Here is a 27,662-nt window from a genome sequence, read left to right as displayed (position 1 = left end):
TCCCGCCGCTGAATTGCCGCTGAAGCCGCGGGACCTGCGTACCTCCCGCAGGCAGGCTGCCAAAGGCTCTCTGACTTCCATCCCCACAGCGACCGGCAGGCCGCCCCCTGCGGTTTGCCGCCCCAGGTGCGCTGGTGAACTGGTGCTGCCCCTGCTTTTAGCATCTTCCCATGTCATTTTAATAGCTTTCAGTTCTGCTTCTGTTGTTTCCAAATTGTCCAGTCACTTCTTACCCTGGGGATTCCAGTCCAACACCTGTCTTGTTATGTTGTTCGGTTCTATTCTCTATATGTCCTAGCCATCTCTATTTTCATCCCATCGTATCCTGTCCTATCAGTTTCTGTTTCGTCCTCCTCTAAAGTTCTTCATTTGTCATTTCTTCTGGCCATTTGATGTTGAGGATTTGTCTAACGCAGCTGTTTATAATAACTTGGAGTTTAGATAGTAAGGTCTTGATAAGTTTCCAAGTTTCAGCACCATATAGTAATACAGACTTTATAAAGGGGTTATATATTTAAAGTTTCATTTGGAGAGCAAGGTTTCTGTTTCTCCAGATTGGTTTTAGGGTTGCAAAGGTGTGGGCTTGAGTTATTCTGGCTTTAATGTCTTTGTCAATTCCACCTGTTTTGCTTATGATGCTGCCAAGATATGTGATATGTCAGACCTCTTCTATTTCAATCCCTGAAAGTGTTACTGGAGTTTCTTGTTGTGTGTTGATTCTCATACTTTTAATTTACTCATTGATTTTCAGCCCTAGTAACTGTGCATAGGTCTGGAGATCATTTGTTTTGGCCTGTACATCTCTGTGGGGCTGGGAAAGCAGGCTGATGTCATATGCAAAATTGAGATCCTCTAGCTTCTATGTGAAAATCCATTGTATACGCCTAGTAATCTTTCTCATTACCAATCCTTTATCAGTAGGAAGTTCCTGGGTGACATAAGACATCCTTGTGTGATGCTGGTAGTTACTTTGAGTGGTTTAGTCAATTCGCTGTTATGTATTACTTGGTATGCCACATTTTCATAGAAGCTCTGAATAATAGTCACTAATTTCTGGGAGATTCCACAGTTGCAAAGCAACTTCCATAACACTGTTCTATCCACTGTGTCAAAGGCATTTTGGAGCAGTGACTACCATTCGAGCAAACAGTTCTATGATGATACGTAGGGTTGCTATTTGATCTATGCATGATTTCTCCTGTCTGCACACTGCCTGTTCTTGCCATCATCTTGAATCTACTGCTTTCTTTAGTCTGTCTAAGATAACACGTGTATTTTACTTGGGATGGAGAGCAACTGAATGCCCCTACAGTTTTTGCATGGAATGAAGTCTTCTTTCTTTGGCAGCTTCATTATATATGATCATTTTTCCACCTGTTTGGATTTTCTTCTTCTTTCCATATCATTTGTAAGAGGCCTATCAAAACACCTACTGTGTTCTTCAAGACTGTCTTAAGGATCTCCATTGTGATGTTGTCCAGACCTGGTGCCTTTCCACTTTTTAACCAATTGACTGCCTCCTCTCTCTCTACTTTACTGACAGGACCTATTTCAACGTCCAGATCATCATCTTCCTTTATGTCTGGAGGGTTGACCAGTGGCTTGGCATTCAGTAGTTGATTAAATAACCACCTCCCTATATTTAATTTTTCTGATGTCTTTGTTGTTAAATTGCCCACATTACCTCAGACTGGTTGGTTGGTGTTTGTTCTCCTGACAACGGTCTAGTGATGTTATACAGTGTCTGCATATCATTTGTGTTGCTGTGATCTATGCATCTGTTGCCATTTTGTCTGTAAAATCTCGTTTGTCTTTTCTGGCACTCTTTTTGACCTCATTGTTCTTTGTGGCACATTATTCCAGGAGTCGCTGTTTCTGCGTTCTTGTGCTTGCTCAATTTAATTTCAGTTTAATTTTATGTCTTTCTTCTATTTTCTGCCATGTATTCTCAGACAACCATTCACTGTGGTGTTTCTTCCCAAATACCAGCACTTCTTCCCAAGTTTTGGTGAAAGCTTCCTTTATACATTTACATTTGCCTCCTATTGTTCCATTATCTTCAACTTAAAGCACCGGGTATCTATTTGCTAGAGCAATTCTAAACTCTTGTTGTGTTGTTGTGTTTTAGCTTGGTGATGTTATAACATGGGCATCTCTGTTGTTCAGTTCTCTTTTTAGGTTCTTCTTTTTATTCTCAATTCAGATACCACTAATGCATGGTCTTTTCCCATATCTGTTCGATTCAGGCTACATACACCATCTTCCGTTCTTCTCCATTTGTGCCAAATTGTAATATGATCAATTTGATTTCCTGTTCTGTGTTCTGGGGACCTCCACTTTATCTTGTGAATAGGACAGTGAGAGAAAATAGCTCCTCCAGTAACTAGGTTACTCATTCCACAAAAATCAGCAAATATTTCCCCATTTTTGCTCATTTCACCAAGGCCTTGTTTCCCCATAATTCCTTCCCTGCCAGTATAGTTGCTCCTCACTTTAGCAATCATGTCTTCAGTTACTAGGAGGACATCCCTTTTTGGGACCTTGTCTACTATGCTCCATAATTGATTGTAGAAGTTTTCTTTTCCTCTTGGCTACCTTGATTTGCTAGATCATAGCATTGAATAATGGACACCTGCTGGAAATTTGATGTAAATAATGCTATTATAATCCGTTCGGAAACTGGTGCCCAGTCTATCAGGCTTTTAGCGGCTCTTCTTGCTAGTATCAGACCCATGCCTCTCTCTGTACATCGCTGGCACTTGATAGCCCAAAATATAGTAGGATGTGTCCATCTGACAGTTATTTGTCCTGATGTTACCCATCTCACTTCATTTAGGCCTAGTTTATCTACTTTATATTTGTCCATTCTTGAGCTGTGTCCATTAGCTAATTTTTAATCCCTTTAGCATTCGCTTTATATTGTATAGTGTTAATTTTTAATCAGAAGGTGGTGTAGAATCAAGTCAAACACCTTACAGAAGTCTAAGTATTCCCACAAACTATTCCATTTACTCAGTTACCTTTATCAACAAAATTTGTAATCTCATCAAAAATTAAACCACATTTGTTCAACAAGACCTATTTTCTATAAAGCCATGTTGACAGGCATTAATTTTATTCCTATCCTTTAATTCTTTATTGATTGAATCCCATAATAGCTTTTCCATTATTTTGCGCAGGACGGATGTCAGCCTAACCTGCCTCTAGTTACCCAGGTCATCCTGCTTGTCCTTTCAATAGTGGCAGAAAGTTAGTGCTCTTCCATTATTATGGAATTTCCCTGGTATTCTGAGAGTTATTAAAAATTAATATTAGTGTATCAGATCTCCTCAGCCAACTCTTTTATGGCTCTTATATGCAAGTTATCCAGACCTGATGATTTAAAAATGTTTATCCCAAAGAAAGGTTATCTAACCTCCTTAGTTAGTAATGGATTGGAAAGTAGTTTATTATCCTCACATGATATGAGGACACCATCCTCATATCCAAACACAGAACAGAAATATTTATGGAATACTTCTGTCTTTTCTGCATCCATATCAACAATTTAACCATCTCCATCTAGTAATGGGCCTATATCATTGGTCAGATTTCTTTTGTCCCTGATATATTTAAAAAACTACTTCATATTGTCTTTAGCCCTACCAGATATGGATTTTTCCTTCATATATTTAGCTTCTCTTATCAATTTTCTACGCTACATAACTTCTAATTTTATTGACTGCTATCTATTTCCCATTTTTACAAATGATATATAGAATTTGTATTGCTGCTTTCATTTCCACACTGAACCAGGCTTTTACCAAACTAACTAAAAACAAAAACAAAAAAACTATTTATAAAATAAACAGTACTGATTCTGCTGCTGTCTGTCTATTTTAAGTACTTATATGGTCCCATTGCTGTAATAATTAGGTGTTTCCCTATCTTTAATGTATTTACTCTTACAGAACCCTTATGAGTATAGAGAAGTACTATTACCCCGCTTTACAGATGGAGATCTGAGAAACAAAGCAATTAAGGGAGAAATCCTTGCCCCAGTAAAGTCAGGGGAAGTTTTGCCATGGACTTTAGTGAGGTCAAGGGTTCATCTTAAACTGAAGCTTAGTCTTATCCAAGGCAATGCAGGGCTTTTATAACACAGGAGGGAATTGAACCTATATCTCCTGAGTCTTAAGCTAGCACCCTAACCACTGAACCATCCATTTTCTCTAATGTAGCCCGCCTGTATTCTCTTTCTCAATCTCCTATCTCTACGTACACGTCTGAGAGAACCAAAAGGAAGTGTAGCAACTTCAAACTTAATCCTTTATAGCAGCTAGGTAGATTTGTACTATGGCCCCGTCAGATAACATAAGGCCAGATTGTGGCTGGATAGTCACCCAAGGGCATAAACAGGCCTCCCCATATCTCTACTGCAGGTGCAGAGACAGTAACTAGGAGCTGTGCACCTGGTACTTTCCCCCCTTTGTAATTGGGCAGAAGTGGGCAGTGAGAGGTGGAGTCCATAATATTATCTTGTTGCTTGGGACTGGAAATGAGAAGGCAAATTATCAGCCAGCAGCAGTCATAACAAAGGAGGAGGGTTGAGAATTAATATTAAATAAGAATTAATAATATTAGTATCTAGCTGGTGAGAGGATCCACACGCACCTGCAATGGGGTTGCCAGAAAAGCCCATAGTTTACCAAAGGAAGAGCCATTAGCCCCAAAGTTTCCAGTATAAGTTTGCTTTGCTCTAGCCACCATATAGTGAAACCATTTTTTTTAACATGATATGTTTAGACCCAATGGATGCAAAATGAATTTGGGATATAAATGTGAGGCCAGATCCTCAGCTGGTGTAAATGGGGTAGGAGCCACTGAAGTCAATGGAGCTGCACCTGTATACGCTAACTGAGGATCTGGCCCATGAACTTTTAGGCATTTGTTAAAATCAAAGTGAACCTGAATAAGATTCAATTTACAAGGAACTTAAACAATTGACAGTATGGCAAGCCGCCCATTCTGGGTAAAAGAGAAATACAGTCATAGAGCATAAACTCCAGCATGGTTAGATAATGGCTATAAGAAAAGATTATACTGATTTAGAGGATGCTGACCACAGCTGCCTGATTGGAGGCCAGATTAGAGTCTGTTGGAATCGCAGTGCAGAACGAAAGTGGAAAAAGCGATCTCTCAGGATATTCCAGCAGTACTGTCAGGAATATGCCTATGGCAATGTAGACTGGAGGGGGGACACCAAAACAACAGTAATGCAAGTCACAACTTCAGCACATACATTTCCCCTGATCACTGCTGTTTGCAGCTTGGTGGGCCATATTGCAACACTGCATTTTTCATCAGTGCAGTCGTCACTGTCTCAGTCCTACTATTGCTATAATTTACTCCGTTAGTTCAAGCAGCAGAAGATTGTGCTGTAGATATAAAGATTCTAATGCCGCTGATGAACCATGTGGGAGTCAATATGGTTCCACGTGATGGAACTGCTGGGTTTTTTCAGTTTGCTTTTTAATAAACCTAGGAAATTATGTACACAAAACTACATTACAAGAACATGAAGCACTCAAGCTTTCGTCCCAAGCACTCGAAAGTTAGGAAATCCATAATTAAGTAATTAAGAAAATATAATATGTGATCATGTAAATAAATACATCATAATGCATATGCACAAAGGGGCTGAATTAAGGTTGCACAGACAACCCTATGAAAGCAACAATGGAAACAAGCTCAAGTGGAAACTCACTAGCAACCTTTATCACTACTTCTCTCAATAATACACTTTAAGAATGTTTTTTACATTTACTCTGTATTTTTAAAATTATAATAAAGATCTTGCAGCACGTTACAAACGTCAATGAATTAAGTGTCACAACATCCCTCTGAATTATACATTATCTGTGTTTTACAGATGGGGAAACTAGGGTGCAAAGAGATTAAGTAACTTTTCCAAAGTCAGACAAGAAGTTGGTGGTAGAGATGAAAATCCTCAGCTATTCTTTATTGTGCTTTAACTACTGGACCATGTTCTCCTCTGGGAGATCTGTGTCAGAGTTCTGAAGGACATTAAATACTCCCACACTGTCAACAGTGCTAATAGAATAATTGGCAACTGTGTCTATGGTACTTTTCCTTTCTGGAAGGAGGGATTAGAATCTTCAGCCAATTAAGTGATGAGGCTGACTGAACAATCCTAGATGTTTATGAGACAGAGAGGAAGGAAAATACAAGAGAAGGGATAATCACGGACTCAGGTAAATACTAAACCTGGTGGACCATTCATAGGCAGCTAAAGAGCAGATACACACACTCTAGCTTTGCTAGAGTAGAAACTACCTCATGCCTGCATCTGGGCATTCAAAAAGAGGGTTGGGGACCCAGATGCTAAGGTTCACATCAATAATTTTGAAGCAACAGTACACAATACTGGCAGGTCTATATTTGCTTGTGCAATTAACACAACTGCTCTCAAGAACCAAGCATCTTGCATGTGCAAATTGCTCTTTAGCATAGCTGATTAGATGCCTATCTGAATGTGTAAATACCCGATTTGCATGTGTAATTTTGATAATTGCATGCATAAATGTAGGCATGCAAATTATTCATATGCAAAAATGTAGGGGGACCCAAGGTTTCGCTTCTGAAAAATCACGTCCATCCTGACAAATACTGTCCCCCATAAACATTTAATTGTCTGACATGCCCAGAAAATCTGCCAATACTAGTCTGAAAGTTAATTATAAATGGACAACTTTCTATTTTAGTTTGGAGTGGATGTAATGCCCTTCTGTTGTGTTTTACCAGACTATCATTTTATATTTACCCTGCCACAAGTAACACAGTAAAAAAGACTACAACACATCTCTAGACAATGCTTCCTAGCCAAGTGTCTTCCCACAAAAATACTGAAACCGTATATTGAGACTAGATGTGACTCAACACCACCATTGTGAATCAGATTCAGAACTCCCAGAGAGAGACCCTCTGTACTCCAGTGTAATATACATGGAATCACAAGGAACACTGTTTAAAATGAAACAGGACAACTTTTCACTAGATCTTTGCCTTTACTAGGCTGACTCTAATCCATCCATCTAAACTGTTCTTACATACCTCACTTCCACCATACCACGTGTAATCTTCATTTTTGTCAAATGTCAGATAAGCTTGACTCTTTTATCTGCTGCTAGTATTTAGCTAGCCGCTCAAAACATCTCCTGACACTGTATCCTAATGCAATATGTGAACTAGACAAAGCTGAAAAACAGACGCCGCTTCTGATTCACGCTTTCCTGGATAAACAAAAAATGAAAATAAGAATTTACAGAAAATTACTACGATCTATGTTACAAATGCCTTAGTTTTTCAGAATACATCACAGCTCCCCAGCACCAAGCAGACCTGGCTCTGTGAGCTTGCTTCCTTCCAAATTTTTAAGATGTTCTATTAAAGGGCATAAGTCATTAAATAATTTTCAGCTAAAGTCTTCTTATCTGAGAAGCATCACTAGACAAGGCCTCTGCGTGCTTCAAAGATCTTGCTCTAGCAAAACAAACAAACAAACAAACAAACAAACTCATGGCAGATATTTTCATCCTTGGCAGTGATATAAAAGCTTATTAGAGGGTGATAGAAAGCTTGTGGGCTTAATTCTTCACTTGCTTGAACTACCATAGCCAGCTGGCAAAAACTTGATCAAATCAAATCAATTCAAAGGCAGTGACTGACTTGTCAGAACAAAATGGAAAGCCTTTTGTTTCTGTAGAATCCAGGCCTTATCAGCTCATTCTATCACTCGTGCGTCTTCAGTCCACTTGCAAATCCTCCTGGATTTATTGCAGATGTAGCAAGCTTGCTGGAAACAATGGTACAAGCAAAGAGGCTAGTCCGCTATCGACTCCAAGCTCTGGATAATACCAATGGGAAATTATTCACACAAAAGGTGCGCTGGGGTGACAACTGAAGAGAGCGCTTTGGGCCATTGAAGATGCTAGCAGCTTGAACAAAGCTAACACCCTAATACCAAACAGCTAGCTTTATCTGATTATATTCTAAGCGCTTGATGGCTCCTTCGCCCGTCCCAATTCCAATACCCTTCCCTGCCTCACACACTTGCGCTAAAGGGACACAGGTTGCTTTCTTGCACCATGAAATGGTAATCTGAAGAACTGCCACATTTAAAAAAAGAAACAAAGCAATTTCTCCCCAACAAAGAGACATACATTTTTAATCTGTAATAATTTGTTTTTAATTGATCATCGAGATAGTTTGAGGGAAAAGAGCATGGAGACATGATTTACATTTACCACGTTCTCATGTGCTTTTGAGATGAACAGGTTATTCTTTTGCCCATTTTCTTACATTTGGGAGATTAGCTTTTTTTCTTTTCCTCTGGGTCATCAGTTCATTTCTACATGATAGACCACCGATAATTGATATGGAAAAAGACCTACTGGGTCATCTAGTACACCCTGCGAATGAAGAAACAACCCCTAGATAAATGATATATCAAACAGGCCTTGGGTGCTGCTGGACTGAGTTATTAGACAGGGAGGTCTGGTTTGCTACATGGCTTTGGGCAAGTCACACAATATCTCAGTTTCCATCCCTGTTAGACACCCATCTCATGGTTGTGTTGTGAATGCCCTTGGGAACTGCTGGGTGCCGAGTATGTTTGAAAATCTGCCCAGTTCACTAAATGGGAGTTGAGTTCTTTGAAAATCTGGCCCCAGTGGTAGGTGCTCAGTACCTTTGAAAATTTGGTCGTATCGTTTGCACAGCACTCTGAAAAGGTAAAAAGTCCTACATATGTGCTAAGTATGATCATATTTACCTGATAGCAAACATTACATTTCATCTTAGCCAAAAGATCAAGCTAGGAACTCCTGTAATGCTAGTTTGGTTATATATATTCACAAACTGACCAAAGCCAAAGACACCACTTCACCTCAAACATTGGTGGGATTCTTGTAACAAATCTGACTCTCTGATCAGTATGACTAGAGACTAAGGCAATAAAACATTTCAGGGAGGGACGACTTTTGAGGGTTTTTTGTTGGTTTGTTTAGAAAGAAGAGGAAATGTTATTAAAAATAATCTTGGTTGCTGTTCTAAAAGAGACTTGTAATAACACCTTTGCTCCCCATAATCTGGCACTGCAAAATTATGATCTTTGTTGAATACCTCTTCAGTCATTCAAGTTCTTCCTCCATGGAGCATATGCCTGATCACCTGGATGATACCCGCATACATTTAAAGAAACAGTAAAATCTCTCCACTGCACTTTAACCCTTAGATTTAAGCTAAAACTCAGCTGGACTTTGATCTTTGAGGTCAATGTCAGCAACCAGTTCATTAGGAGAATGCTTGCTGGAAAAGTGCTGTCTTGCATCACATCCCAAGAGTGACAAGAATCTGGCTCAGTCTGTTCTCAGCTCAGACTGCATCCCATTTGCTAAGAATATCTTGCTAACAGCCTGGAGAGTCTGAACCTCGCTTCTGTCACCCTTAGAAATTCACATCCAGGGCAGTTGTTGTGGCTGGGAATCATAAGTGAGAGATGCTCCACTATCAGTCCAACTTCTAAAAATAATGACCAGTACCATGAAATGGACCTAGAAGTGGATAAGCAGATTCTATAGAGTGTAGGGGTAACATGGTCGTGATGGTTTGCCCCTCTTAGCAAGAAGACCTGCTGTCATTTCTGTGTAGCCTTCACTGTCAGTCCCAGGTGAAATGTGGATGGGACTAAACCATGGATTACTATGGCCAGGTCTGCATCTGAGACATGAGAGGGCACTCTCCCATCTAGCCTAAGTAGAAAGAACATGTTTCTGGCCACTGCTGCTATCTGGGCTTTCATGATCAGTGAGGAGTCAAAGGTACTCCAAGCTTGCTCACTGCCTAATAGCTGGCAGAAAGAGATTCTCCCATTGAGAAACTAATGAAATCCAGATCAGAGAAACCCACGTTGGCGAACAAGGCATAATTTACCATGACACACAATTTACCCTTTCTAATGAGACACACAGACCTGCTGCCCCAACTCCACTCATTCACCAGGGGAGAAAACTTCCTTATTAGGAGAGGGTACAGAATAGGAGAAGGGAGAAGATTAAAATTTTGTGGTTGTATTTTGTGATTTTCCTTCTGGGGGTTGGAGGTGTGTGCAGTTTGCCAGCGGAAGTAGGAAACAATGGAGGATTTTGACATCTCCTTTCAGTCACATTGTCCAGGCCTCTGTTCCCCTGTTACTTGAGGGCATGCACTGAAAGACCTAGGTACTAGAGAGGGGAGGGCTTTACACATAACTTAGATATATATAGAGAGACACCAGCCCCCTACCTCTAAGGGTATATCTACAATGCAGCTAGGAGTGTGCTTCCCAGCATGGGTAAACAGACACGCACTAGCTCTGCTCTAGCTCATGTGCAAAAGTGTAGCCAGGGTAGCATTGGTGGCAGCTCAGGCTAGATGCCTGAGTATAAACCCTCCTGGAACCCCTGTTATTTTCAGTGCAGTAGCTCAAGCAGACCCAGTGCATGTCTGTCTACATGTGTTGGGAAGCACACTCCCAGGTGCAGTATAAACTACCCAAAGAGCAGGATACTACCCTGAAATGCATCCAGCCCCTGCCTCTCAGAGTTAATTAAACAGTTGCTCCAGCCGGTCGGTTTATGGGGACTGAGGCAGCACCATCCAGTCTCTAGAGCTGGGGTTGGGATGAGAAACACCATCACACTGAAATACACCCTCCCTCCCAGAGAGAAAAGGGGAGGCTGGATAAGTGACAACATCTGAGTTGACATCTGTGAATGTGCTGCCCCAAACAGTACTGTCTTCAGTTCAGCCCAGACTGGGATTTACTCTCTGTCTAAGGTTACCTGCAGCTAACCATGCAGAAGTAAGGGGTGTCCCACACTGCAGTTATTGTTGTAACTCATGTGCAATGTCCTAGATACCTTGTGATGGAAATTAATAAATAAATAGATACTAAATGTTAGAATTCTGCCCTATAAAAGATTTACTCACTACAGAAAGAGTCTGCCTCATTTTTCATTTTATTTTGGGGTCCACAATTTTATGTTTGACATTTCAAGAGTTCCTCTTTTTAGGTCTCTTATTTTCCAAGAGAAAACTTGCCATTTCTTTTAATTTTATGTGGCTTGTTCTTTTTTTTTTTTAAACAAAACAAAAAGAAAAACATTTTGATGCACATTCTTATGGCTGGTCTTAGCCCCTATTGCTCACTTTATCAAAAGCAGATGGTGTTTGCTGAATGTTATTTGTTCCAAAAATATGCAACATCCAACTGTTAGCTACAGAAGTGTGAAAAAAGGCCTGACGTGTGAACAAACTTTCTCCCTCCTTATTCTAACACAGAAAGAGTGTGGCTATTTCTGTATATGCAATTCACCTTTCCATCACCCAGAAAGTAATTTTCTTCTAACCTACCACTGGCGCACATCACTCTAAAACAGATTGCATCAAACTATAAGTGTAGATAAAACTTAACCAGAGGGTACCCCGATACTCTCTGTAATGAGGATTATCATTCAATGTTTAAACCGATGCAACCCACAGATGAGGGAAGACAGCTGCTTTGAGACTCCCTGCTACCTCCCTGGATTCCTGGATTGGAACTGCACTGCTAGTGAATTCGCAGCCTGCAACTGTTCTTAGAACCCCTCTGTAAGGTATAGAGACAGAAGGCCTCTGCGGAGGTGGCATTGTCTCTCCAGGGGATATAAGCAGTTCCCAGGGGAACCACAGTTTTTAGGAGCTGGACTCCTGCTTCTCCTGCTAGAGTTGGGGGGAAGACAAACCTGCTTCCCACTGACAGAAAAGTTCAAAGCATACTCAGGGAGAAGAATCTCAAAGGTTTCCTGCCATAGTACTCTCTTCTATGGGCTTTTCCGAAAGGGGGGACAGTCTAGAGTCCAGGCCAGTGGTGGGCAACCTGCGGCCCATCAGGGTAATCTGCTGGCAGGCTGCCAGACCATTTATTTACATTTGTACGGCTGCCCGCAGCTCCCAGTGGCCGCAGTTTGCTGTTCCCAGCCAATGAGAGCTGTGAGAAGCAGCGGCTAGGCCTGCGCCGCTTCCCGCAGTTCCCATTGGCTGGGAACAGTGAACCGTGGCCACTGGGAGCTGCAGACAACCACGCAAATGTAAACAAACCATCTGGCAGCCTGCCAGCGGCTTACCCTGACAGGCCACGTGCAGCCCGCGGACTGCAAGTTGCCCACCACTGGTCTAGGCCCTGGGAAATAGGCCTGCCCTTGGTTACCATTTTCACAGAGTTAAACAATGTATGGTTCAAAACAGTTTATAAGAAATTTAAGCAGGAACAAAACCTTGTATTATCTTTTGGCTCTGAATTTCAAATGAAAGGTTCTGAGATGAAGATTCCCAGGCCTGGAATTCCACAGCTGAAAGGTGTTTAGTGGTTCCCGTGAGCAGCTGAGCATCTGGTGTAGACTAGGGAAAAAAGATGCTTTTCTTTCAATCGATGTTGCTTAACTCAGCTGAAAACCCCTCTGAATAACTATGTGAGACACTGTTTAACACCTTTAGCTCAATTTTAGCAGCTCAGGTCATACCTGCCCCCCTCTCAGGGGCTTTAACATAAGTTAAAGTACAATGGCTTTGTCTTGACTTGAGTTTTAGAAATAGATTAAGCTATCTAGCAAGAAACCTTTAAATCTAGTCCAGTCTATGCAAGCCCTAGTGACCTCGGTGGGAGCTGAGGGCATTCAACAGCAAGCAGAAGACACTTAGCAGGACCTTGGTCTTGACATGCCAATCCCTGCATAAATACAGGAGCATGAAGCTTCTGGAAACATCTTTTCTGAATAAAGTAAAAAATATATATATACCAAACCACCGTCATCCCTGCAAGGTGCCCTATTATGTTTTTAAACTACTCCCAGTTTGCTTAGCATTTATCTAGAAAAGTCTAATTACACTTGTCGCTTAATGCAAATTGCTGGATAAATAAACATAGAAATAGGAGCTTAGTGACTGTTAGGTTTTCTTTAAAATTCTGTCTAAAGGTTCATTATACTACACACAAAAGAGAAGGGAACTTCTTACAATGCGCTTATTAAAGGCACATTTTCTACAGAAATGATCATAGTGTGGTTGTATAATAGCATATCATTTGCTTTGTTGGCATTTCCAGCATGAAGCTTCCAGACTGCAGGCACGAATAGTGAAAGGGGCTGCAGGGATGCTACTTGTGCTGTGAGAGGTGTCAACTATTATTTCATGGAGGCGGATTCTTTACCCAACAAGGGGAGCATATCACAGCATTAGCAGAATATACACATTTACCAGGAAAAAAATGTAGCTCTGTATAGCAGTCAATAAAACAAAAAACTTATTTTAGTACATACATCCTATAAGTTGTGGAGCCCACTGACTTCCTATGGATTCAAAACCTTGAAGGGGATAATGGTAGTTTGTCTGAGCAGCCACTGAGTAAAGACTAAGAGTATGTTCTACCCCACAGCAGCTGTGAGTCAGGCTCTGTGGGTCTTGAAGATGGGTCTACATGAGTCCTGGCAGTCATCACACTCCAATCCTCCACCCAGCAGCTGGGACTGGGGTCCATAAAGCCCAGCAGGGGCATGAGCCCTGCCATTATGCTCTCATCGGGAGAGCTCCAAGGCTCCTAATTGAGCCACACCTCTATTCAAGCCAGAGGAGGAAATGGGAAGTTGTCCATACAGCTGGGCTCCACCCTGCCTGTCTGGTATTTACCTGTACATGCCTTCTGAGCCTGACCTCCTGGGAGCCTGACTCGGCCTGATTCCTTGTAACTGACTCTTGATTCCCGCCCTCTGATTTGTCTCTCGATTCTGATCTCCTGGTATCCCAACCCAGCCTAATTCCTGGTCAATGGCTCCTGGGCCCAGGACTCTCAGCCCACACCTGACACTAACCCGTAGGCAGAGCCGGCTTTAGGAAGTGCGGGGCCCGATTCGAACAGCTTTGACGGGGCCCCGGCAAGGATGACTGAAAAAAGAAAAAACATGTAAAAAAACATGTGGGGCTTGTACTCACCGGGCGGCACTCGTAGTCTTCGGCGGTTTGTCCTTCACTCGCTCCGGGTCTTTGGTGGCACTGAAGGACCTGCTGCTGAAGTGCTGCCGAAGACCCGGAGCGAGTGAAGGACCCGCCGCTGAAGTGTCGCCGAAGACCCTGAGCGCTGCCGGGTGAGTAAAAATTAAAAAGGAGTCTCTAGCCAGGGAAGGGATTCTTGGCCACTTGCCCCCACCCCGGCAGCCCTGCCACTGGGTGCGGGGCCCTCTTAGGCGCGGGGCCTGATTCGGGGGAATTGGTGGAATTGGCCTAAAGCTGGCCCTGCCCATAGGCCAGGCCACCCACACCCCAGCCCTGACACTGTACTGCTGCAGTGGCGTAGCATAGACACGTCCTACATTGATCAAAGGGGTTTTTCCATCCATGTAATTAATCCACCTCTCCAGCTAAGTCGCTGGAAGGATCCTTCTGTCAACTTAGCCATGTCTACACGGGGGTTAGGTCGACCTACCTAAGGTGCTCAGGGTGCAAAATTCTTCACAACCCTAAGCAATGTAGCTAAGTCAATCTAATGTTTAAGTGTAGATCAAGCCTAAGAACAGATCTCAGCATTTTTCCCTGGGCTATTATAATGTAATAAGTTAAAGGGAACAGCTCTAAAACTGGGCATATTCAATGGCATTAATCCTGACTTTGCCCCTGCGCCACAGGCGAGGCTCCATAGGTTTGAACAGGGTGCACAACTGGGCACGGCTGCGGCTCCATTTAAATTACTTTTAGTATCCAACCTGACCCAGAAGACACTATCTCTGTGCATGGTGCCAAAACAGCCCAAAGGTGAGCTCTGCATTACCTACCATCTGTCATACCCAAAGCCAGAGTCTGGCTACTGATGACATTGCTCCAGGGGACTGTTTGGTTAAGAACACTTCTTTCAATTTGGCTGTAGCCAGGTTCTAGGTGTGTGGGTGGGTCAGGGCATTAACGAATGCACATAAAGGAGTTTTTTTGTTCCTCCTCTTTGAGCTCTCAAGAGACTTTTACTTGCTAGGGCTGATGGCTATTTTAACCTTGTCAGTCCATTCCCAGGAGTTGTGTAGTATCCTGTGCTGCTTTTGGAAATTTTGTTGTTGTCCTGAAAGGGCAATTATTAGGGAAGTGGGGATTAAGTCCATTATACATTGTTTGGACAACTTTCTTTTCACTGAGGGTTGTGACTCAGAAACTTGCCAGCACATTTCAGCCTCTTTTCAGGAACTGGCAGCAAAACGAAGAGCGCTGCTGGCTGAGGACCTGGCATTTGTGCTGACTCTCATGTTGTGGAGCTGGATATTCTAGTGGGTGAATCAAGGATAGCAGAGGCAGAAGGATCGTCTCTAGGTACATTCTATATCGGGAGCATCCAAAGCCATGTACTTCCAGCTGGCCACTGCTACGTCTGGAGAGCACAAACCTAAGCACTTTATTCAAATCATAAAAGGTGACTGCCGAGCATTGCAGTCATTTCTAAGAGCTTTGTTATTATTATCTGTGCTATGCTGGATGCTTTACAGAATTCTTGGACCAGTCCAAATGAACAGGGAAAGCGGGCCAGTGGGTGTGGTCTGATACAGCTCATGGCTCAGATACTATAGTGAGGGCTCTGTAAAAAGAATCGAGATACACAGATGCTCAGTTTGCAGACTGAGTTCCCCTGGAAATGCGGAGCCTATCATGGTGACCTTAGGGCCAATGAGCCCAGTGATTACGTAGATAATGGCTAGTGTGGGGGAGTCAGGCCAGACGGCTACAGGAGAGGGCTCATATTGGGTTCCAGGAAGTGCTAAAAGATCCTTCCCCAGCCTTTGGAGAGGATCCACGAGGTCCAGGAACTCAAATAATTATGGGGGACAACCAAAAATGTAGCAGGGGCAGGTGTGAAGGTCAAAGGGTCAAACAAAGGGAACCTGAAGGGGACACCAAGCAGAGAACCCTGGATAGCACCCACTGCTCCTCAAAGGTGTCAAGGGAGCCAGCGGACGCTGCTCAGAGGAACTGCCCAGATATGTGAGCGAAGGCAGGATTGGAAATAGGCCCCACAGTCGCAGGAAACTCTCTCAGCCAACCTCCTCTCCCTGGTCTTATAGATAGCTACTTTGTCCAGCGCTAGGAGGAGATTGACAAGGAGGTCCTGAGACTTTGTGGGGCCACGGATAGGGTGTGCGTATAGGAAAAGGTGAGGGGAAAAGTGCAGCCAGAAACGTAAAAGGATGGTCAGAAGGAGCCAGAACAGGGACTGCAACGTGGTGCACTCCAGGTATACGTGCGCCAGGGTCTCCCTTGCATCGCAAAAGGGCCAGGCGTCAGGGAGGGGGGTGAACCGTGCCAAGTAAACGCCCATGCTCACGGCTCTGTGGAGGAGCCACCAACTAATATCTCCGGTGGGCCATGGGACTAGGGAGACAGGTATATCAGCCCCAGGATAAGCAGGACCTTTTCCCTTGGTAGCTGAACAGGGGTTACTCTAGGTTAATTAGGACACCTGGGGCCAATCAAGGGCCTGCCAGAACCTGTTAAAAGCCTCCCCTTCAGCCAGATAGGCGCATGCGATAGGAGCTGAGGGGGGAAGGCGAGCTACTGGAGAGCTGTGCTGCGCATTAGGAGGGAAGCCACGCAGGAGAATCCCTGCCCAACAGGGTGGACGGCCCTTCCGGGCCCCGGAGGTCTAAGAGAAGAGACTCTGCCAGAGGGGAGAGACTGAACTGGGTGTCTGGTCTGTTGCCACCATGCCCGCAGGGGCTACCAGAGACTGAGAGGCTCCCCTCTCTATCCCCCCATCAGGGAGGATTGGAGGAACCCTGCTCCAACAGGATGTGGACAGTAAACCCAGAGGCTTGGGGAAAATTCTGAGGGAAAAGAGGAATACCCCAGCCCGCCGCTAAATGGAAGCACGGGACCCACCGAGGCAGAGAGAAAGCTTTGTCACACTGGGCTTAGAATTTTTAGTCAGGCCACCATTTTGGTTAATTGTTACCTGATTTTATAAAGCTGTGGCCTATTACTTGCGCCCAAGCCTCTATGTGCTTTATTTGCCAATCACATGGTGGCACGAACATTCAGTTACAATCAGCTGAAGTAATGCATGTTGAACAAGCTCTCTGGACCAAGGTTTTTTAACATGGCTGTCTATATTTCATATGCAAAATTTGTGCATGTACCCGTTATATGTACAAAGCCCATATCTGAGTAATTGCACGTGCACAAATAGGCATATATGATGACAATTTGTTTTACATGTACAAATGTGGTATCTGTGTGTGCACTATGGACAAATACAGAAATTTTACAAGTGTAATTCAGGCAGGTAGTTTTGAAAATGTGGCCCTTTGAGTTTCTGCTGCTAGGAACAAGACATACCTCTTTACAGGAGGAAAGAAATGTTAAAAGTGCATTCTTGTCTATCTGAATAACAGTGGGAGTAAGAGTTATTTTATAGTAGTGGTAATGCCTGACCTATAGCAACACAATGAAAAGTGTGGGTGCACTGGGTTTACAATGTGCTTTATAAGCAAGAATTATGGAAGGCTACCATTCTCTCCCCCTTTTGACCTCTGTATTTTTACTGGGTAAACAACTTCAAACAAACTCAAACATAAGAACTCACAATCTTCAAAGTTGGAGATAGTCCTAGTCTCAGGTGCTCGAAATGCAGGAATTTGAGTCTCCTGGAGTTTTGAGTAAATGTATAAGGCTTGAGCTTGTCGTCCCTCAGCTTTTCGTTGTTGGTCCATTCCCAGCAGAATGGTGTGGTCCAGTTTGGAAGGTCTTCCTCTATTTGCATGACTGGGTGTTCTGGACTCTCCAGGTCTCTTATCTCCAATGCAACAGCCATCCATATCCTTATTTGACTCTTCAGCTGGTTCTTTCAGTACTGGAAGATATTTAACACACACGAAGATAATCGCATTAAGAATTGTTCTGAATAGGAAAAGAGATGAGGGACCAGGTATATCTCCTTTGGCCATTTCCCAGCACACTTTTGTGACCTAAAAGATTCAAAGCACAAGATTTCAAGTCAGACAACCTGGGTTGTATTCCCAGCTCTGCCATCTATTTGCTGGGTGAACTTGGGGAAATTGCAACCTTTCTGTGACTTGGAGTGGGAGAATACCTACTTCACAAATTAATGTGAGGCTTCGGTAGTTAAGGTTTGTAAAGCACTTTGATATCCTCAGATAGTACATATTATAGAAGTGCAAAGTTCTGTGGGAGAAAATCAGATCCTATGGGTGCATGCTATTGTGGAGCATTATACAAGTTGACACAAGAATTTTTATTTTACATCACCTACACAGCATTACATATGAGTCACCAAGTCTCAAGAATAATTGTTAATACAGGCATCAATAGCTACACGTTTTGTTCTGCTCCCAGTCCAGTTTACCCTTACTGATACTCTGAGTGTAAGTGTCTAAAACAGGTAAAACTTCAAAATCTGGTTTACCAAATACCAGTAACAGTTGATGCGTGCCTAACCATTCCTGCTCCGCTTTCATAAAAAACAACATCATCATCTTAAGAGACCGAAAGTTATTTCTTCTCATTTATAAACAAATCTATCGTGCCCACCTTACATTCTAGATTCTGGGAATGATCTCACTTCACCTCTTTTCTTGAAAACCCTGTGAATAAAACAATTACTAACCTTCTCATAACTGTTGTTCTTCGAGATGTGTTGCTCATGTCCATTCCAATTAGGTGTGCGAGTGATGCATGCATGGCAGCCGGAAATTTTTTTCCATAGCAGTATCTGTCAGGTCGGCCTGGGTGCCCCCTGGGGTCACACCTTCATGGCGCTCAATATAGGCCCTTCTGACCCACCACCCTCTTAGTTCCTTCTTGCTGGCTATTCCGACAGAGGGGTAAGACAGCAGGTATTGGAATGGACATGAGCAACACATCTCGAAGAACAACAGTTACAAGAAGGTTAGTAACCGTTTTTTCTTCTTCGAGTGATTGCTCATGTCAATTCCAATTAGGTGATACCCAAGCCTAAGTTTTGGAGGTGAGGCCAGGGCTTAAATGTTTGCTGACTGGATCATCGCTCTACCAAAGGCTGCATCATCTCTGGCCTGCTGAGTAATTGTATAATGTGATATGGAAGTATGAATGGAGGACCATGTTGCTGCTCTGCATACTTCTTGGGTCAGAACATGTGCCAGGAACACCACTCATGAAGCTGCGCCCTGCTGGAGCGTGCTGTAAGCGAAGGGGCCGGTACCTTCTCCAGGTTGTAACATTCCCGGATGCAGAACGTGATCTATGACTAAATCCTTTGGTAGGAGACTGGAAGCCCTTTCATTCTGTCCGCTACTGCAAAAAAGAGCTGAATGGATTTCTGGAACAGTTTGGTTCACTTGACGTAGAAGGCTAATGCCCGGCGAATGACCAATGAGTGAAGTTTTTGCTCCCTGTTGCTTGAGTGTGGCTTAGGATAGAAAACCAGGAGAAAGATGTCTTGGCTGACATGAAACTGGGAAACAACCTTAGGAAGGAAAGGTGGCCTCATTAGTCTGGAAAGGACCAGATTGAGGTCCCAGGCCAGGACCAGCTGTCGGACGTGTGGATATAGCCCGTCAAGACCTTTCAGGAAATGGCTGACCATAGGGTAAGCAAAGACCAACCAGCCCTCTGAGCCTGGATGGAAGGCAGAAATGGTGGCCAAGTGAACCTATATTGATGACATGGACAGCCCCTGCTGCTCGAGATGGAGAAGGTAGGCCAGTATAAGGGGTATGGACATGAGTGTCAGAGATGGACGGTGCTGCGCCGACCAGATTGAAAATCTCTTTCATTTGGCCAGTTAGGGAGCCCTGGTGGAGGGTTTCCTACTGCCCAGGAGAACTTGCCTGACTGGGTCCGAACAAGCGAACTCCGTCAGGTTCAGCCATGCAGCTTCCACGCCATGAGGTGCAGCAACTCGACGTTCAGGTGCTGGGGATGGCCGTGATCCTGTGTTATCAAGTCCGGGAAGAGAGGCAAGGTGATTGGGGCTTCAACGGACATTTTGAGGAGAGATGTGTACCAGTGTTGACGGGGCCAGGCTGGAGCTATTGATATCACCGAGGCCTTGTCCCTCCGAACTTGGAGGAGCACTGTGTGAACGAGAGGGATGGGAGGAAACGCATAGAATAGGTGGCCCCCCAAGGAAGGAGGAACTCATCCGCAATAGAGCCCAGGCTGTGATTCAGGAAGGAGCAAAACTGCTGGCACTTCCTGTTGCATTGCATGGCGAACAGGTCTATCTGGGAAAGCTCCACTGTTGGAAGATGAAGTTTGCGACGTCCGGGAGCAGGGACCACTTGTGGCCTTGGAATGACCTGCTGAGATAGTCCGCCAACTTGTTCTGTACTCCGGGGAGGTATGATGCTTCCAGGTGTATCAAATGAGCTACACAAAAGTCCCACAGCATTAGGGCTTCCTGGCAAAGGGGAGAGGAGAGTGAACCCCCTGTTCGTTTATATAAAATATCGCTGTGGTGTTGTCCATCATAACCGATACACATTTCCTGCCAGATGGACACAGAAGGTCTGACATGCTAGGTGGACCGCTCTCAGCTCTCTGACATTGATGTGGAGAACAAGCTCCGCCTAACACCAGAGATCTTACGTCCTAAGGACTCCCAGATGTGCACCCCACCTCAAGGCTGATGCGTCCATCACCAGCGAAAGGGATAGCTGAGATGTGGTGAAGGGAAGTCACGCACACACTACCTGCAGGACGAGCCACCACAGGAGGGAGTCGAGGACCTTATGAGGCAGAGTGACAACCCTGTCCAAATTGTCCTGAACCGGCTGATGTACTGAGGCTAGCTACAAGTGGACACTGCAAAAAGACGCTTGCTGAGGTAAGAGCTAAAGACATTCCGGCTAACCGTCACTGGCAGTTAGAAGGAACTGAGGGGATGGCAGGTAGGCAGGGCTCTATATTCAGTGTCATGAAGGCGTGACCCCGGGGGGCGGGGGGGCCCAGGCCAACCTGACAGATATTGCTGAAGAACTTTTCAGGCTGCCATGCACGCAGTGCATGCACACCTACTTGGAATTGACATGAGCAATCACTCAAAGAAGAACTATTTTTGCCCATGCTATTGGACTGACACATCTCATTATTAATGTTATCTTAAATGACACAATAGCTAGAAACATTATCAGCTGCAGATACTGAGAATCTCAACTCCAACCCCTCAATATGGCAACAGAATATGCCAAATCCCTGTGACAATTTTAGAGGTTCTACTTTTGAGGACACAGCCATACTGGCATTCTCCCGTATTCTTCCGGTATTCAGGTTTTTTCCACTGAAGACATATCCATTTTCTTTGTTAATATAGCTCAGCTCAACATAGAGTTCGATGAGCTAAACAGAAGAGAGAGACCAGCCACAGGACTTGAATAGTGACGTGTGACAGGGTGTACTGGCCCACAGAGGCCCTGGGGAATCATTCTTCTGGACCTATCATGCCCCCTCCCCCAAATGGATGCTGAGAAGAAACCCAACTATCTCTTCCTCTATTTCAGGATTTTATCCAGAACCAGCGAGGGTTAAACAAGTAGGTTATTTGGCAATTAGGTATTGTTAATATGCCAATTAGGAACCATATAACTGGCTGACCTTTACTGGGTAGGGAGAAGGGAGCTCAGAGATCAGCCAGACAGCCCACAAGTAAGGACTCCGACCCATGATGCTGGCCTGAGTGATTTTTCCCCCTGTGCTTTGAAATACTTATGTTTCTTTATTATACTTGCTGCCAGTAACAAACTATAAAGTAACAGTGGGGATGGAGAGGCCCATGTTTAGTTTGTTCTACTAACAGTATAAAATAAACACATCAGTGCAAGAAGTAGGGAAGACAAGATATTTTTCCTGCTGGACCTGTTACTGAGGGGGAAATCTGGGGTCCATTTGGGTGAACTCAATAGGTTATATATAGAACACCAGTGGAGATCAAATCCTGCTAACATTACTCATATAAGTAGTTCCCTTTATTTCAATGGTGCTACACATGTGAATATGGTGAGGTGGGTTTGGCCCCAGCTGGAGCAAAGTTAAATGAAGAGGAGATCAGCAAGTATAATGGCAGCTCAGAATGACAGAGTTAGTAACGTTATGGAGTCCATTTATGCCAGCCAGTGCGGTTGTGACAATCGGCTGAAGAGAGCCATGATGCCTTTCTGGGAAGAGAGAGAGAGACAGAGAGAGAAAATTGCCAGTAAAACAAAAATCCATTAGCAGGAAGGCCATCAATAGAAGAGATTCCTAATTGGTGAGGAACCTCCTTGACAGGAAATTCCCTACATTTGTTGATTCTAATCCAACTGACTTGATTTGAATTTGTAACCACCAGATGCAATTCAAGCAACTATGGATATTCGAAAGAAAATAAAATAAAACCTTTTTAAACTAATAAGTAGCATTCTCATACACAGATGAAAATGATAATCAGTCAAGAAATGGATAAAATGTCCCCTTCCTCCTCTCCCCCCCACAAAAAAATATTGAAAGACCTCTGGTATCAAGCTGCCTTTCATTTGTATACATATCAGATTATGGAAGATCTCTCTTTATACATTTTTTAAAAAGGATGGCAGCCTCAGTTCAATAGAGTTAGTGAGACAATCCTTTAAGCTGTGTCAAAATGCCAGTTATCCTCAGATGCCACCCAGATTTGAATAATTTTGAGAAAGACAAAACCACAGAAAGGCGGAATCGTCCTTTGACTGCTGCTGCTTTTGACACGGCTGCCTCCCTCTCCTTTTTACCAAAGCATCTTCCTCTCTCTATCAGCCATGACAAGTGCCAATCAAACCTTCTGTTTTCTAAGGTTTTTTTGGGGGGAAAAGACACATGAAACATTTTCTAACAATCACTGAAGGAAGGTCTACTATCAGTGTGTGGTCCAGGGGAAGCCAGCCTTTTCCTTTTTCACTTCTAATCTCTGACCCACTGTTTACCTCTTTTTTATATACACTTTAATCTCTCTGTTGCTCCAAAGGATACTAAACAAATTGTAGGTCAGCATGGATTAGGCTGCTTTGTTACCGATGATTAGTACATTTACTTTTGCTTTAACGTCTTCAGCAACAGCTTAATGTCAAAAAGACCCAGCAGAAGTTTGTTTTATCTCAACTGAAACTATATCCACACTGCAATAGAAATGCATTTTCTGGTTCAGAAAAAAACTAGAACACAATGGGTACATACTGCTAATATCTCAACTCTTTTAAGCAACCCCCTTAGTAATTCCAGAGCTCAGAGAAGTCTGTATTAAGCAAGCCTACCACCACATTCTATGCTGTTTTTACCACGGGACAAAAATTAAGCTTCAGAAAGATTTTCTTAAGAGACCAAATTCTGCTCTGATTTACACAGGTGGAAATGAGGAGCAACTCCACTGGCTTCAGAAACAATTCATAAGACAATGCTGTAGATAATTTTGCTAAAAGGGGGTATCCAATTGCTAAGAAAATACATTGAAGTATATGGACAGGGATTAATGAGCAGTATTATTAGATACACTGGGCTAAATTCAGAGGTGAAGTTTAAAGTGGTTGAAATCAGACCTCCATAAGCAACCTATACTCAGGCCAACTCCCATAAGCCTACTTATACGTGCTCTGCTAATGCTTAACGGTGTTGAAGTTAGTGTAACTTACACATTGAGGGACTATAGGGAAGTATAAATGAAAGTACAGTCATACCGATGTAAGTTTATAGCCTAGACCTGGTCTCCATGAGCTGGGAATCATACCCGTAACTTGCAGCATAGACATAGCCTTAGTGACACCAACTTGCACTTCCTTATACATCAGCAAAGCTGGTGTAAGCAAGTCTAAGAAGTTTAAGATCTTACCAGCTGCTAGGATCATCTTCCTTTCCCATCGTTCTGGCCAGGTCAGCCCTTGTTTTAATCTTTCCACTGGCACCCCCATTTCCACCACACCAAGTTCAAGGTTTGTGTCATCACCTTCAGGGCCCTCTGAATCTCTCCCATTCCCTGCTTGTCTCCTCTCCTCTCTACTTGTGTTGCTCCCCTGCCCTTGGTTCTACCAACAATGCCAGCCTTGGTCTCTATGTGTCTGCATCTCCAACAATCCGCTTCGTTCTTTCTTCCACATCTTCCCTATGTATGTATGGAATGGCATCCATGAACTGACTTATACACTCTCCTCCTCCTGATTCCCCCTCAAAAACCTCTTCTACTGTGATGCCTACAGGAAATTACCTATCTAATAGCAGCTAGGCAGAGAAGAAGTTGAAGACAGCTGATATTTCTGTCAATTTAACAAAGTTGTATGTTGATCTTTATTTTAGAACTTATTTTTCTGGTTTCCATGACTGGATTAAAATGGTGATACAAATGGCCATGTATAATACAGCCTTTTACTGTCTCTGCATAACAGAAAAATATATACTTTTAAGCTGTTATCCAATAATATTTTTGAAGTTTTAGAAGGTTTAGGAACACACACACACACACACACACACACACACAGTCTTACATATCACTTCTGAATCAAAATATTGTTTGTGAAGTGCAATATATACACAGCCAGAGTTAAAATCAGAATGAGAGGGAGAGAGATCATGCACACAAATGCATACACTCCTACAGAAAAAATAATTCATTACAAACTAACTAAGGTGACAAATTCAACCAACCACCTTAAAAGTAAGTGTTACCTGGGAATTTACGGTGCTCAGCCGCTCCCAGGATCAGATTCTTTATGTGGACTAATGGCAAAACTCGGAGATCCAGAAAACAAATACACAAGCCAAAAGATCCTATGAACTGAGAGACTAGAAACTTACATCGCATTTTATTTGGGGACAAGCCAGTGATTTGATAATGAATCACTATCCTGTATTATTACAAAGGTAGGCTATGCACAATAATAAGAAAACAAACACAATTGTTCAAAAGTTCATAAGCTTACCTGTATCAAACTGAGCCTTGTTCATGTGTCCAACAGAGAGAGGGTCCCTACTCTCCAGCGTGGATTCAGTTTCATTCAAGCCTGTCAGACATCATTAATATAAGCAAGACTGAAGAAATACCAAAAGTTTTTCTAAGATTCTAAACATGAAATTGCTTATAAATATAATTCACAAGCCAGTACAAAGGCATTTTCACCACATTATTCCAATCAAAGCAACCAAAAAACCCCCCAATTCTAAACTAAAGTTCAATATAAAACTTTGTTAGATTAATGGAATCCTGAGTACATATTTTTCTGTCAATCAGAGGAAGTAAAAGGCTTAATTATCAAATATTGTGATAACCATGCACTGCCTCTGGAATGCATTTATTTAATAGTTTTTAATGAGTTATCCTAATTTATCTGGCAAAGTGAATATACAGATTCATGAAAATGTATGGCAAACATCTTCTCAATCACTTTGCTTTTATGTTTGCATGCCTTCCACATTTCCGGTCTACCTTTTTATTGTGGGCGGGTAGGGGGTTCCTGCTTATGACTAATCCAGCACTGTGATCCACAAATACAGACCCTTACTTCTGCAAAGAATCCTTTTGTGTTTAATGGGACCCTGTTTGGAAAGAAGGGTCTGTCTAGTAGATTCTTACAATACAAGCTATTCAGGGCAGATATCTAACTTGACTTTGCAAATGCGAGGACCCTAGCAAATTGTTAGGTGCTGTATACATAAACCACCACCATCATCACATGTAAAAGCCCTGTAGATTAAGTCAACTCATTCAGGTAAAAACACAAGGATCTTAAAGCACTCTATTTCTGAATTAATGCTGTAGCCCAAGAACTCTCTAGAATGTAAAAGCATAATTAGCCAAGCCAAAAAAGATTTTGAAGAGCAACTAGCAAAAGACTCAAAAACTAACAGCAAACATTTTTTTAAGTACATCGGAAGCAGGAAGCCTGCCAAATAATCAGTGGGGCCACTGGATGATTGAGGTGCTAACGGAGCACTCAAGGACGACAAGGCCATTGTGGATAAGCTAAATGAATTCTTTGCATTGGTCTTGACTGAAAAGGGTGTGAGGGAGATTCCCACACCTGAGCCAAATCTGAGGAACTGTCCCAGATTTGTCAATAGAAGAGGTTTTGGAAAACTGGTAAATTAAACAGTAATAAGTCACCAGGACCAGATGGTATTCACCCAAGAGTTCTAAGGAACTCAAATATGGAATTGCAGAACTACTAACTGTGGTATGTAGCTGATCATTTAAATCAGTTTCTCTACCAGATGACTGGAGGGTAGCTAATGCGACACCAATTTAAAAAAAAAGGCTCCAGAAGTAATCCTGGCAATTATAGGCCGGTAAGCCTAACTTCAGTACCAGGCAAATTAATTGAAACTCTAGTGAAGAACAGAATTATGAACACATAGATGAACATGATTTGTTGGGGAAGAGTCAACATGGCTTTTGTAAGAGGAAATCATGCCTCACCAATCTACTAGAATTCTTTGAGAATGTCAACAAACATGTGGGCATGGGTGAACCAATGGGTCTAGTGTACTTGGAATTTCAGAAAGCCTATGACAAGGTCCATCACCAAAGGTTTTTAAGCAAAGTAAGCAGTCATGGAATAAGAGGGAAGGTCTTCTCATGGATCAGTAACTGGTTAAAAGACAGAAAGCAAAGGGTAGCAATAAATGTTCAGTTTTCAGAATGGAGAGAGGTAAATAGTGGTGTCCCCCAGGAGTCAGTACTGGGCCCAGTCCTATTTAACATATTCATAAATGATCTGGAAAACAGGGTAAACGATGAGGTGGTAAAAACTGTAGATAATACACAATTACTCAAGATAGTTAAATCCAAAGCAGACTGCGAAGAGTTACAAAGGGATCACATAAAACTTGGTGACTGAATGACAAAATGGCAGATTAAATTCAATATTGATAAATGCAAAGTAATGCACATTGGGAAACATAATCCCAATTATTAATACAAAATGATAGGGTCTAAATGAGCTGTTATCACTCGAAAGAGATTTTGGAATCATTGTGGATAGTTTTCTGAAAACATCTGCTCAATATGCAGCGACAGTCAAAAAAGCTCACAGAATGTTAGGAATCATTAGGAGAGTGATAGATAATAAGACAGAAAATATCATAATGCCACTATATAAATCCATGATATGCCCACATCTTGAATACTTCATGCAGTTCTGGTCACCCCATCTCAGAAAAGATATATTAGAATTGGAAAGGATACAAAGAAAGGCAACAAAAATGATTAAGGGTATTGAACAGCTTTGGTGTGAGGAGAGATTAAAAAGACTGGGATTCTTCATCTTGGAAAGGAGACGACTAAGAGGGGATATGATAGATGTCTATGAAATCGTGAATGGTGTGAAGAAAGTGAATAAGGAAGTATTATTTACCCTTCACATAACACAAGAACCAGGGGTCACCCAATGAAATTGATAGGCAGCAGGTTGAAAACAAACCAAAGGAAGTACTTCTTCACACAATGTACTGTCAGCCTGTGGAACTCATTGCCAGGGGATGTTGTGAAAGCCAAAACTAACATGGTTCAAAAAAGAATTAGTTAAGTTCATGGCTATTATCCAAGAGGATCAGCGATGCAACCC

At 42.7% G+C, this 27,662-nt stretch overlaps 1 protein-coding gene across 1 annotated transcript in view; it reads right to left on the bottom strand.

The window, feature by feature from the left end:
* Positions 1–27,662, bottom strand: part of LOC117869766 — a 252,078-nt gene that overhangs the window by 62,319 nt on the left and 162,097 nt on the right. Inside the window, exons 9-10 of the mRNA XM_034757224.1 lie at positions 25,023–25,103; positions 17,690–17,956 (exon numbers count right to left, since the gene is read on the bottom strand). Coding sequence (XP_034613115.1) covers positions 17,690–17,956; positions 25,023–25,103 — 348 coding nt within the window. The remainder of the gene's footprint in view (positions 1–17,689; positions 17,957–25,022; positions 25,104–27,662) is intronic.

The sequence above is a fragment of the Trachemys scripta genome, chromosome 1 (assembly GCF_013100865.1).
Source record: "Trachemys scripta elegans isolate TJP31775 chromosome 1, CAS_Tse_1.0, whole genome shotgun sequence".
Classification (NCBI taxonomy): Eukaryota; Metazoa; Chordata; order Testudines; family Emydidae; genus Trachemys; species Trachemys scripta.
This window is presented reverse-complemented; position numbering and strand designations above follow the sequence as displayed.